The 12,174-nt window shown below is 48.9% G+C and overlaps 1 protein-coding gene across 1 annotated transcript in view; it reads right to left on the reverse strand.

Moving 5' to 3' along the window:
* The window catches only part of Prkca (protein kinase C alpha), a 392,514-nt gene that overhangs the window by 10,639 nt on the left and 369,701 nt on the right, over positions 1–12,174 (reverse strand). The window contains exons 15-16 of the mRNA XM_051158935.1: positions 5,171–5,278; positions 2,939–3,079 (exon numbers count right to left, since the gene is read on the reverse strand). Of these exons, the coding sequence (XP_051014892.1) occupies positions 2,939–3,079; positions 5,171–5,278 (249 nt within the window). The remainder of the gene's footprint in view (positions 1–2,938; positions 3,080–5,170; positions 5,279–12,174) is intronic.

A 12,174-nucleotide genomic window follows, 5' to 3' on the forward strand; every position in this document is an offset into this window, starting at 1 on the left:
GAAGCAGCCAGCTGGCACTGAGGCCTCGCTGCCCCACAGCTGGTACTTGACAATAAGCACTGGCTTAATTCCGTGGAAGCTGTACAAATGGAAGGACAGCTAATGGCCCTTAATCCTGCAGATCTCAGGGAGATGGAGTCTCCAGTGCTTGTTAGAAACCCACCAGGAAGACAAGGTCGTCAGCTAGGCCTACAAGGGCTGCTGAGAGATGGGAGTGGCCGTGGGCTCTCCTAGGCGGACTCACTGGGGGGACATCGGGGGACATGGACAGCAGTCAGAGGCTCTGGCAGCCTCACCATTGCAGAAGAGCAACATTCAGCTCCTTTTTGTTTGTTTGTTTGTTTTCTGCAGACTTCTCTGAGTTTGGTTTAGCTATGGGGCAGTGAAGCACTGTCACTGAGGAAGCTGGGAAGCCACATTCCAGCGTTAGCTTGTCTGGCGTCCCTCTCCCCCACTGCCTGTGCCTCTGACTAAGGTGCTCTCCCCTGTCCTCAATGACCTCTCAAAGGTTGAACTCTCCTTGGGGTGATATTTCCATACCAGCACCCGTGCCATGCAGGCAGAGTGACGCCCCAGGGACCCTTGCATGACCCTCCTCACCTGAAACTAGGAGGCAACTGCTCTGTCTGTGGCATGGGGGCTGGGGTCGGGGCCGAGCTCAAGGGTGGCTCTCTGCTGGCCTGCATGTGACCAGGAATTCCTCCATGTCTCCCTTTCCTGGACTCTTCTGCTTTGTGTGTGTGTGTGTGTGTGGGGGGGGGGGAACACAAACCAAAACCATCTGACCCCATTTGCTTCTCGCTCATCCTTTAACTGCGTCTCCTCTGGCGTCTGTCCCTGAGTTCTTTCTGGCTTCCCACATTGAGCATTGAGCACAGGTCTAGGGCAAGAGATGCTCGCTGTGAGCAGGCAGCCTTGCTTCCGCCTCTGGCCTTTCTTCAGAAAAGCTGCAGCTTTAGAAGCTTTGTCCACATTTTCTGCTTCTGTCTGTGAGTCTCAGTGTTGTTTGTTTCACTGACAAATGCAATTCATTCCTTTTTAAAAACTGGTACCCAGTCTAAAACAAACAGACTGTAGCTTGTTGGAAGTAAAAAAAACAAAAAAAAAAACAACAAACAAACAAAAAAAAACCCAAAAAAACCAAGGTTTAAAAAAAAAAAACCCACTGCACACATATCAGGAATCACTACGCTTCCAGATCTTTCTGTGACCCTGAGAAGCAGCTCACATTCTCAGCTGAGATGAGTCACCCCAGTTTTTTTCCTACTCATGAGTTTAAGGCCAACTACCTATAAAAATGGGAGGCTGAAAAAACATTTTTTTTTCTGAAGTAAAGGTGAGAGTAACCAGAGGCAGCTGTGTTTTATTGTCGGCTTTGCGACCCTCCATCTTTCTGAATGTGAGACAGGCTGGCAGTTCCTCTGTGCTTGGTCATTTCAAGCAGGGTCCACACCGGCTCTGTTGCTTGGTGGAGAAACAGGCCCTGCTGTAGATGCCACTGCCACCTCGTCTGTCCCTGAGCCTTATGACCAGGTGGCTAGGTCTTGTGGCCCAAAAAGAGGTGTTCCTAAGAGCACCCTAATCCAGGGCCTGGTGGGGATGGTGATGCTGGCGGGAGCAGCCTACCCAGTCGCCTGTTTGAAACGATGATTCAGGGGGAAGTCAACTGACCTGATTAATTTCAGTTTGTCTTCAGTCTGTGCTAAAAATGTCTGAGGAGAATAAAGTCCAGTGGGCTCGCCACTGACAGTGTTATTCTTGGCGCAGAGGACACAAGGGCATATCTCAGAATTTGCTGCTCAGCAACTCTGCCACCACAGGGGTCCCCTTGGCCTGCTCAGGCAGGCTGGTCAGAGACTACCGGGGCTGATCTGACAGAGTGGGGACTTCTGACACTGACCATGGACTATGGTGGTTTGACTTACAGTCTCTGGGCAGAGGCTCGGTGAGGCTAAGATCTGTAGGCAGGTGTCCTGGGCACTGTGGAGCGGCAGAGGGGTGTGAGAAGGGCTGATGTTTTAAAGACACTCAGTTTAGTTTGGTTCAAGGGGCAGAAAGCTTGAGAAGGGGCACACTGGCTGCCACTCACCAGCAGAAGATGCTGCAGGGCTGTCACCAACACACCGAGACAGCGAGACTCTGTAGTAGGGATGGACCCTGAGCATCCTTCCTGCACCCGCCAGCTATGTCTTCTAGCGAGTTATTCAGCCTTTCTGTGTTTTAGTTTTTTTCAAATGCGAAGTGGGGACAGGCATGTCCACCTCACAGGATGTGAGGATTATGTGAACTAATATTTGGGAAGCACCAGGAACAGGGCTGTTATATAACGCGTTAAATAGAATTTTAAAGGTGGGGATCACATAGTAGAAGCTGAAGAAAGCCAACAGAAGCTACTCTAGGGCCTGTGTCCAGACCCTGTCTATAAGCTGGTGGAGATTTAGCTGTTGCTTCAGGACCCCATGGCCAGGGAGCAGGATGTAGGGGAGGAGGCTGGCGGGGGGGGGGGGGGGGCGGCAGGCAGATCTAGGAGACAGATTTGAGGCCTGAGGCCTGTCAAGGACTAGGCAAGAACAGCTCTTCAGGGTAGAGTCCCCAGAATCCAGAGCAGAATCTGGTGGTCAGTGGCTTGGGTGTCCTGTGGCCATGTTTTAGAGGGTGAGGAGTGGTAAGAGTCTCTCTCTCTCTCTCTCTCTCTCTCTCTCTCTCTCTCTCTCTCTCTCTCTCTCTCTCTCTCCTCACTCTGTAAAGGCGGTGGAACCCTGGCCATCAGATTCCAGGACTGTGCACAGTCCTGAGCTGGTGATTGAACAGCCATTTTTTTCTCACTCTACCAAGGCCAGGGTCATTAGCCTCCTACCTCCCAGAGAAAGGGAGAGAGGGCCACGCCCAGGATCAGGGCCACAGAGCTCAGGCTCCTGGCTTGCTTTTCAGGACTCACCACTTTGGGCTTGAACGGCGGTTGAATCTCCCTGTTCTCCAGCTTCTCCCAGTCGATCCTCCTGAAGAAGGCATGCTCTCTGACATCCCTCTCTCCCTCAGGCCCGCAGCCCAGCCGCTTGGCGGGGTGTTTGGTCATAAGCTAGGGAGAGAAGGAGATGAAGACACAGATGGGTGACAGCAGCCTCCTGGAGCCAGCGCCTTCTGCCCCCCCCCCCAGCGCTGCCTGAGAAGGATTCTGGAAGTCCACCAAGAAACACACAGGTGACATGGCAAGGGTGGCCTCTGTGTAGTCATTTTCATAGTAAGGAAGCAGTTGGAGCCAATGACAAAATGGAATAAAAATTCAAACAGGCATCTGCATCATGCTCTTCAAATCTGACATTCTGTTTGTAGATGAGGAAGGTGGGACTGGGCCTATGGCACTGTGGTAGAGATCTTCCTTTATAGGATATAAAGCCCTAGGTTCAATCCCTTAGCACTGCCAGAAAGGAAGGAAGACAGGTGAGAGAGGAGGGAGGGAATGTTATTTATATCACACCTGATTTTAAAAAGGCTTGAGGCCACTAGACATCATGTGTGCTAAAGCGCGACAGGCCAGCATCACACAGGTGCTGTACCAAGTGGCACATTCCTCTTTATTGCCCAGACCAAAATATTATCAGGCTTATGGGCTAGGAAAGCACATAATGCAGCAAAGACAGAAAGTAGTTTATTTCAAGGTATCTGATGCCAGACTCAGAGGGAGGTGCCAATTCTGGGCTCTTCCACAGTAGCAGGTCCTCAGCTGCCACAGGCACCTTGGCCTCCACCACCAAACACACCAAATAGGAAAGACTGAGTGTGGTACACTCTCTTTTGATAAATTTAAAAAGGAATTTTGTGACTTAAAATGTGACCACTTAAAGATCAATTAAGTCACTCACCGCCACTGGTTAAATTGCTAACATTTCCTTCAAAGGACCCAGAAGGTTCAAAACAATTCTATTTACAACAGCCTGCAGCCAAGGTGGAGACAATGCCCTCCCCACTGCTTAGAGTGCAGGGAGTGACTGTCCAAAGTCCCCACAGCAAAATCCATGCAGCAACGTAGAGGAAGGAACCAGCAACGCTGAGCAATGCGGCCATATTTACTGCTGAGAGATGATGAGCCAGGTGTGGGACACATGCTGCATCTGTGCAAAGGCCAAGACAGGCAAGAGCAATCTGTGAGAGTAATACTGATTGTCTTGGGGTGGTGGGTGCTGGCAACTATAAGAGGTGAGAGGAGAGGGCATCTGGGTTGTCTTTTGACTGGGATACGGTTATCTGCATGCATCCATTTTGTGAAAATTCATTGATACGGCCATGGATGGCCTAAACCCATTTTTAATATGTATATCTTGGGGGGGGGGAGGGAGGGAGGGAGAGAGAGAGAGAGAGAGAGTGAAAGCTATGTCACAGGTGTGAGAATTAACTAGGAGAATTAATTAGGAAGCCAGATGTGAGAATTAGCACTTCCCGAGCGCCTGCAATCAATTCTTTATTTGTGTGACTGCGCACGTATGTAGGTACATGTACATGTGTGGGAGACAGGGGGTGCACGAGCGTGTGCATGTGGGTAGGGGCCAACCCTGGGTGTTGTTCCTCTTTGGAACTCATGGGTTGGAGCTAGGCATGCTGGCCACTGAGCCTCAGGGTCCACCTGCCTTTGCTTCAACAGCGTATGCCACAAAGTCTGGCTGTTTCAGGTGGGTTGCGGGGACCGAACTCAGGTCTTTGTGCTTACGCGCCAAGCACTTTACTGACTGAGCTATGATTACTTCTGGTGACCTTCGCCCTCCCCCCTCCCCACTTCCCACTAAGAAATGGACTGGGAGCTTAAGTGCAGTAGAATAAGACGTTAGATTAAGATGTTTGGACAATATTGGGACTTGAGTCTGTTCTGTCCCCATATCCCCTGCATGTCACCAAAGACGTTGCAGCAATGTGCATTTCTTGACAGCTCTAGTGTCTTTCCTAGAAGGCTGGAAAAGGAAGCCGGGCATAGTGGTACACAGCTGTAATCTCAGCACTTGGGAAGTTTAGGCAAGAGGTTTGCAAGGTCAAGGCCAGCCTGGGCTACATAGGGAGTTCAGGGCTGGCTGAGCTAAATAGCAAGACCCTGTCTCAAAAACAATACCGAATGTGGAAAGGGTGTCTTCCCTGCCAGCCGTCTTGGTTGACGGCAAGAGAAGAAACAGGATGTACTCACTCCCTTGCAGATGGAGACGGCTTCCTTGGACAAGGATTTGGGGTAGGACACATTGTGCTCCATTATTGACTGAAACAGTTCGTCCTCATCTTCACCATCAAACGGAGGCTGTCCCAGACAAAGAAGGGAAAACAGAGAACAGAAGGAGTAATGGATTACCACGGTGCTTGAGGATCTGTGAGAAGACTGGGCCATGTTCCCCCGTGCACCACAGTCGGCAAGGTTAGCTCGGTGAAGGAGGAGGCTGATTGGATTATCTTTAATTAGGCTGCTGGTTGTGAGTTTCCCTTTTTTTTTTTTTAACTGTCTCTTTCATTATCTTGCCCTGGGCAACCCGAGATCATCTTTAGGGAAAGTGTTTTGGAGTAATGCGTTTAGTGATTTGCAAATAAATTATAATTAATCCATTAATCTTGTAATTATGTGCTAAAAATCTAATTATGAACAAGCCAGGTTGTAGATGGTTTGGGGGTGTGTGGGAGGAGGTGCAGAGCATGCTTTCTGCCTTCACGTTAGGTATGGGGAACTTCAGAACAAGGGCAGAGAGGAGCTGGAGCCCTTCTGACCTGACAAGACATGTCGCCTGCTTGGTGGCAGTGCCAGGGGCTGGCTTCTGGATATGCCCTTTGTCTCTTCTAGTGGGCTTACAATCACCATGCTGAGAAAGGGATTGGTCTACTGACACCATGGACCATCATGGCTCTGAGGTCACATGACTCTGGGCCAGAATCCTAGCTCTACTTCCAAGCTTGGTGCCCACACTCAAATGACTGATACACAGCAGTCCTTATGATGGGGTTTCTAGCTAGTTCTGAGTCTGATGAGTGGTACCCAGACGAAGCTCAAGGAAGGATACTTACAGTTGTTACTGAGGCAGAGGAAGCTCTTGGGAGGGGTTGTAAGGAGACCCAGGAACCTGTCTGTGCCTAAGGTACCCTTCAAGCATTTTCTCCATTGCATCTTTTACCCTGAGGACAGTATCCTATCATTCTCGATCTAATGGGATGTACCCAGGAGGACTGGATTTATGGGAAATCCCTGAATACCCCTTTGGTACAACAACCTTCAGCTTAACATAAAAATGGCAGGAGCATCCCTGGTAGAGGGCTTTGAAGTGGGCCAGGGTAGGAAAGCCACATACTGTAAGGGGAAGATGACAACTCTATAAAGAGCCCTCCCTTTGGGCTGGACATGGGGGAATGGAGGTTTCGATGGCTGGTGAATTTTTTTTTTTCTCTTGCTCTCTAAATGTAAATAGTGAGCCTCTTTTCCAGTCGCAAACACCTGGCTTTGAAAAGCACCTGTGATTTGGTGGCTGTGTGCAGGTGGCTGAGGACAAGTAAAAAAAGCCCGGTTGTGAATTAGTCAGAGCTGGACAGGCAAAGCCTGCATGGTGTGTAGATGAAACATGGCATCAGAGGGACCCACAAGGCAGGTCAGCGGGGGACTGCAGCTGCAGATGGTCCGTGCTGGGGTAGGGCTGTGCTAGCCAAGAGCTACAATGCAGTCCATCACCCCATCTTCTTGGCCCCATAACAGGCCATCCTCTCAGCACATCCTACTTAACCCCCACACAACATCTCATCTTCCCTAATGAGGAACCCAGAAGAGTGTCTGAGCTTTGGCCAAGGAGGGTTTTTTTTTTTTTTTTTTTTTTTCTTCACAATGAAAGCAAACATGCTAAGTTCTGATCTGGGCTGTGAGCCGCATCCATCCTTCCAGAAGCGCTGTGGTGGACACGCTCTCTGCAGGATGCATGGTATGTTGGAGCTGCTCAGGGCATAGGCTCCACTCCCAATCATCAGCTGGTCAACCCCTGGTAAAGCATTCTAGGGTTTTGAATCAAGACAGGCTACATTCTTTGTAGACCATTGACTCCTTATTTAAAACTATTACGGGCCTGGGGAGATGGCTCAGTTGGTACGTACAGTGTATGCCATGCGAGCATGAAAACTTGAACTTGGACCCCAGAATACATTAAAAAAAATCAGAGAATGGTGGTGCCTGCCTGTATTTCAGCACTGGGAGGAAGAGACGGGAGACTCCCTCATAGACTTGGGAAGCCTGGCCTCAAAAGATAAGGTGAAAAGCAACTGAGAAAGACACCTGTGGTAACCTATGGCCTCCTTACTTATATATAAGCACATGCAAAGGCAACCCTCACATACATATTAATACTGGCACACACATGTATGCACACATGTGTACAAACACAGGGCTAATACAGATTTCAAGATAATGTTGGAAACATAGGTATGTATGTATGTATGTATGTATGTGAATAAATATATACATTTAAGTTACTGAGTTCACTTACTGCTGGTTACCTGAGTAATTTTAGGGCTGATCATTTGGGATTAGGTAACCATTTAGGGTGCTCATTTCTAGAACAGACTAATTCTCCCCTCACAGCAGTTTTTAACACCTGTAATTTCATCTAGGGGTGGCGTCCCACGAGACTTCCCCCCAAGGACAGCGGCATGGCAACTGGCATTGTAATTGTTCGGTTCTTACTGGTGGCAGCCAGAATGATGAGGTGTTTGTTTGTTTGTTTGACACAGGGTTTCCCGGCTGTCCTAGAACTCGCTCTGTAGACCCAGCTGGCCTCAAACTCAGAAATCTGGCCGCCTCTGCCTGTGGAGTGCTGGAATCAAAGGTGTATATACCACCACCAACTGGCTCCATTGTTCAGGTCTTAAGGAGCTATATTATAGCCATTTCATGGGTATAGTTTCCCTGTCATATCTACACACAAATATCCTCTTAATTTTCTTTGTGTGTGTGGATTCTCTGATTTTCTTATATTATTTTCAAATAAGACACAATCTGAATTCTCTGATTTTCTGACTGTGGAAAACACGTTTTTCTTGGTAGCCAGCTGTATTCCTATTCAGAGCCTGAGAGCCACCAAGGTTTCTTCAGATGAGTTCATGGGTCCTTGGGCGCATTCGCAATCACTTCCAGCATCACGATCTAATAATAAGTACCAGTGGAACATCTCTGCATGCCACCTCTTCTTCCCTCTGAGTTACTTCTGAGGAACAATGTCCCAGGTGTGGGATTACACACCAGAGGCTGTGAGCATCTTTATGTTCTTGCTAGGACTCCCCAGTTCCTGGCAGGGGCCTCCTTCTAGATAATCACCTACTCGCAGGCCTTGGTGCTGAAGGGAGGTCAGTGGTGACAGGTTATAGTCACATCCATCTTCCTTCCTAGTAATGCCAGCTCTACAGTGTGGGGAGATCTGGGGATCTGCTGCCTGGACTTAGCACGTGGCTGGTTCAGGTTGCGTCCCTCGCCTCCTACCCCTACTACCCCTGTGGCTATTTTTAACTGCCTACAAATCTGGACACAGTGTTCTGAGCTCGGCTCCTCATTAACAAGTCTCAGGTTGGTGTAAAGACAATTTTCTGAATGTGTTGTACCCCGCATCCCACTTCAGAGCTCTGAGCTTTAATCAGATAAATGAGGTGATGGCTCCCACAGTACAAAATGGTCCCTGAATCACTTCCTGGCAGGCAGTGGGTAAGGGCCCTGCCACGCTGATTTGTAGGTTGCTGAGGACCTAGGAGGAGGAGGAAGAGGAGGGAGGGGACACACAAAAGCCATTTGGGCCGAAGCTCCAATTACTGAGATAGCATCCAGTACTGATAAACAGCTATGGAAAAACAAACAAACAAACAAACAAACAAACAAACAAATGCTGCAGAGATGAGAGGGCCAGTCCCCTTATGAAACGTATACTGTGAACACTTGGAGCTGCCACACGAGCACTATTAATGCCCTCCCCCCTCCCCAAAGCAATTATGTTTGTCAAGCCATTCAGAAACTGGTTACAGACTCAGGCTATTCAGACTTAATGGCCCCACTTGGCTGCTGACAGCTGATAAGCCAAAGGCACATACAATTGCAACCAGCCACCTTTCCCTGCTCATGTTCAGCTTTCTATAGTTAAGGAAGACAAATATAGTAGTGCCTAGCCCCTCAGACAAGCTCGTAATCGGTCTTCCTCCTCAGTGCCTATAGCCATCTACTCTTGTCCTGAGTCCCTGTGGCCGTGAGGGGCTATGGGTATTTTGATGACACCCGTGGCTGAGTCACAGAGACACCAGAAATTCACTTCACTTTGTGAGGCTCTGACTGGAACTGCACTTGGTGTTTGCAGGCAGCCAGGGGAAGCATGCTGGAAACTTCGCAGGGATCATTTTTGAGGACTATTACCCTTTTCATTGCAAATTAGAGATTTGGGGGGCATATATGCAAGGCAGGCTGGGTGGCTGAGGAGCAGCATGGGGAACAGGGCGTATGGAAGCCCTGGGTGTAGAAACAGGGTGAGAGAGACCTCCTTGGAAGGCTTAGATGCCATCTCGGCATCTGCATACAAGGCCGGTGATGGTTCATACGGTCAACCTGATGACATTCAGAATCACCATGGACACTTTGGACATGCCTGTGCAGAGTTTCTAGAACTGTTTACTTCATGTGAGAAGACCCGCCCTAAATGTAGGTGTCAATACTCCATGCATGAGCTGAGGTCCAGGACTGAACATTGCTCTATCTCTGCTTCCTGGTTGGGATGCCATGTGAGCCAGCTATCTCGAGCAGCTGCTGCTGTGGCTGCACCTCGAACTTGGAGCCAAAACAAACTGCACATTCCTTACGCTGCTTTTTGTCCCCCTCAACAAGGCCCAAGGGAGACTCGCTTCCTGGGCTCCTTCCTCGCTAGGGAATGCAGCCTGGGAAGGAAGAAAGGCAGGTAGGTGGGGAGGAGGAAAGAGTAGAGGAGGAGAGAGGGCATCACTGCAGGCTGCTCTGAATCCCTTCTGTCAGCTGAGAAGGAGTTGAGGCATGGATGCTCCTGGAATATGGAGTCAGTGTATACAATGTGACTCAGTGAGGGTGGGGCTTATTTTCTGGCCTTGAGAGGCGGACACTCAGACTCAAGGAGGGGACTAAACTGTACAGTTGCTCACACGATCAGCAGGGGTTCCCAGGTGGCTGGTAATTCACAGTCAAATTATGTTGTCAGGTTTTTCAAGAGGGGAAATTGACTTCCAACACAGGCAACTTATGCTTCCCCATCTGTGTGCCACGGACAGTGAGCCTGGGTAACCTGCTTCTCTGTGCTAAAGCACTGAGGCCTTCCACCTAAGAGGAATGCTCAGAAACAAGCAAACAAATCACTCTTCCTTGCCATGCAAAGCTTAACAGCACTGAGGCATACTGGCAAGTGTTTGTATTTTTCCATAGCTAAAAAAATCATTTAAGTACATGCTATTTATGACACGATGATGGAGACATGAAGGAGAGGCTTCCTGCCCTAGAGTAACAGTCTTGAGGTGACAACTGTGTTCACATGGTCAGAGATCTTCTGCTTCCTCTATCTTACAATGCTCTGGCCACACTGGTGGCTTCCTTTGATCACTTACACAAGGGTATACACGTTTTCCTTTGAGTTTATTATTAGCATATATTGTCATTGTCTAATTGGTCTATTCTCTGCCTACTTCTCTAAGCTGTGAGTTCCATGAAGGCAAGGATTTCTGTCCAGTTTGTCCTCACTGTACATAGGAAACATTCAGTGTGCAAGTACATTATGGCTAGTGAATGTAACATCTCGGAATGGTGGGCGTTTCCTCCCCAGAAACATGTGTGTCTGCTGCTTAGCCTGGGCACTTACGTTCCTTCCTGATTATTAAGGTGCTTGCCTTTCAGGTCAAGGTCCCAGCACTACAGCACTACCGCAGAGTTCTGGGAAATTAAAAACAAAACAAAACAAAACAAAACAAAAGCAACAACAGAATTGCCGTTGGGGCTCTGTGGTGATCCGGATGAGGATGGCCCCCATAGGCTCCTATGTTTGAATACTTGGTCTCCGGTGGGCGGAATTATCTGGGAAGGATTGGGAGCAGTGGCTTTGTAGGGGCAGGTGTGACACCAAGGGCTATCACATCCCCCCATTCCCATTTAGCTCTCTCTGTCTCTTCCTTGTAGGTAATGATGTAAGCTCTCGGCTACTGCTGTAGCACCGTGCCTGCCTGTCTGCTACCATGCTTCCATCATAACGGTCCTGGCTTCCAACCTTCTGGAACTGCGAATCCCAAATTAAACACTTTCTTTTATAAGTTGCTTTGGTCACAATGTCTTATCACAGAAATAGAAAAGTGACAAAACAGGAATAAAGGCAGAAATCCCTCTAGGCTTCCTCAAGCCTACTGCCTCCAGCCAAGCTTTCAGATAGCTCTGCAGCCAAGGAGAGTCAAGTGGCCTGTGCCACATAGGCAGGAGTGATGGCCACCTCTAACACCTGGCTCTAAAACGTTCCCTGTGACTGCTCGCTCACTCTCCTCATCACTGGCTAAAATGAAGTGTGTCAGCAGAGAACTCTGAGGCCTTCAGCCACAGCAGAGAGAAAGGAAAGGAGAAAGCTGTCCCCGAATTCTTGAATGACCCTCTCAGTCTGCCACCTAGGCCAGCTGCAGAGGACCATATAGAGAGTGTGAGCAGCCACTGAGACCTGAAGGTTGCTTATCAAAGCAGTCAGGGTGTATTGCAGTGGCTCAGACATTGACGCCATAGCACAGGGAAATGTCACGCTAGGCAGTGTACTCAGTTCTCAGATAAAAGTCTCATTTGAAGTGGAACCTAATTTGCCTTTTCATAACGGGAAGTCCAGCCTCGCTGGACTTTGGTGAAAATGATCCTGCGCTGCCAATGGTGAGATGGGCAGAGAGAAGAAGGCTACCAACAAGTTTCTTTGGATTTTTCCTTTCAAAATAAGTCATAAATCAATGGCTAGATGATCTTTGTTGACCAAAAATATAGGGAGCTATATAACCCAATCCCAGTTCTGAGATCCTGAAAAACTCAGTGGCCATCGCTGTCATCAGTTTGCAGGGGACACACCAGGGTGGCTACCACGTCCACGCTCCAGACTGCTGCTTCCCATTTGAAGTTTCTATGATCAGGAGATTATAGTCTTCTCTTTGGAGCTTTTCTCCCTG

This window comes from Acomys russatus, chromosome 16, assembly GCF_903995435.1.
Source record: "Acomys russatus chromosome 16, mAcoRus1.1, whole genome shotgun sequence".
Classification (NCBI taxonomy): Eukaryota; Metazoa; Chordata; class Mammalia; order Rodentia; family Muridae; genus Acomys; species Acomys russatus.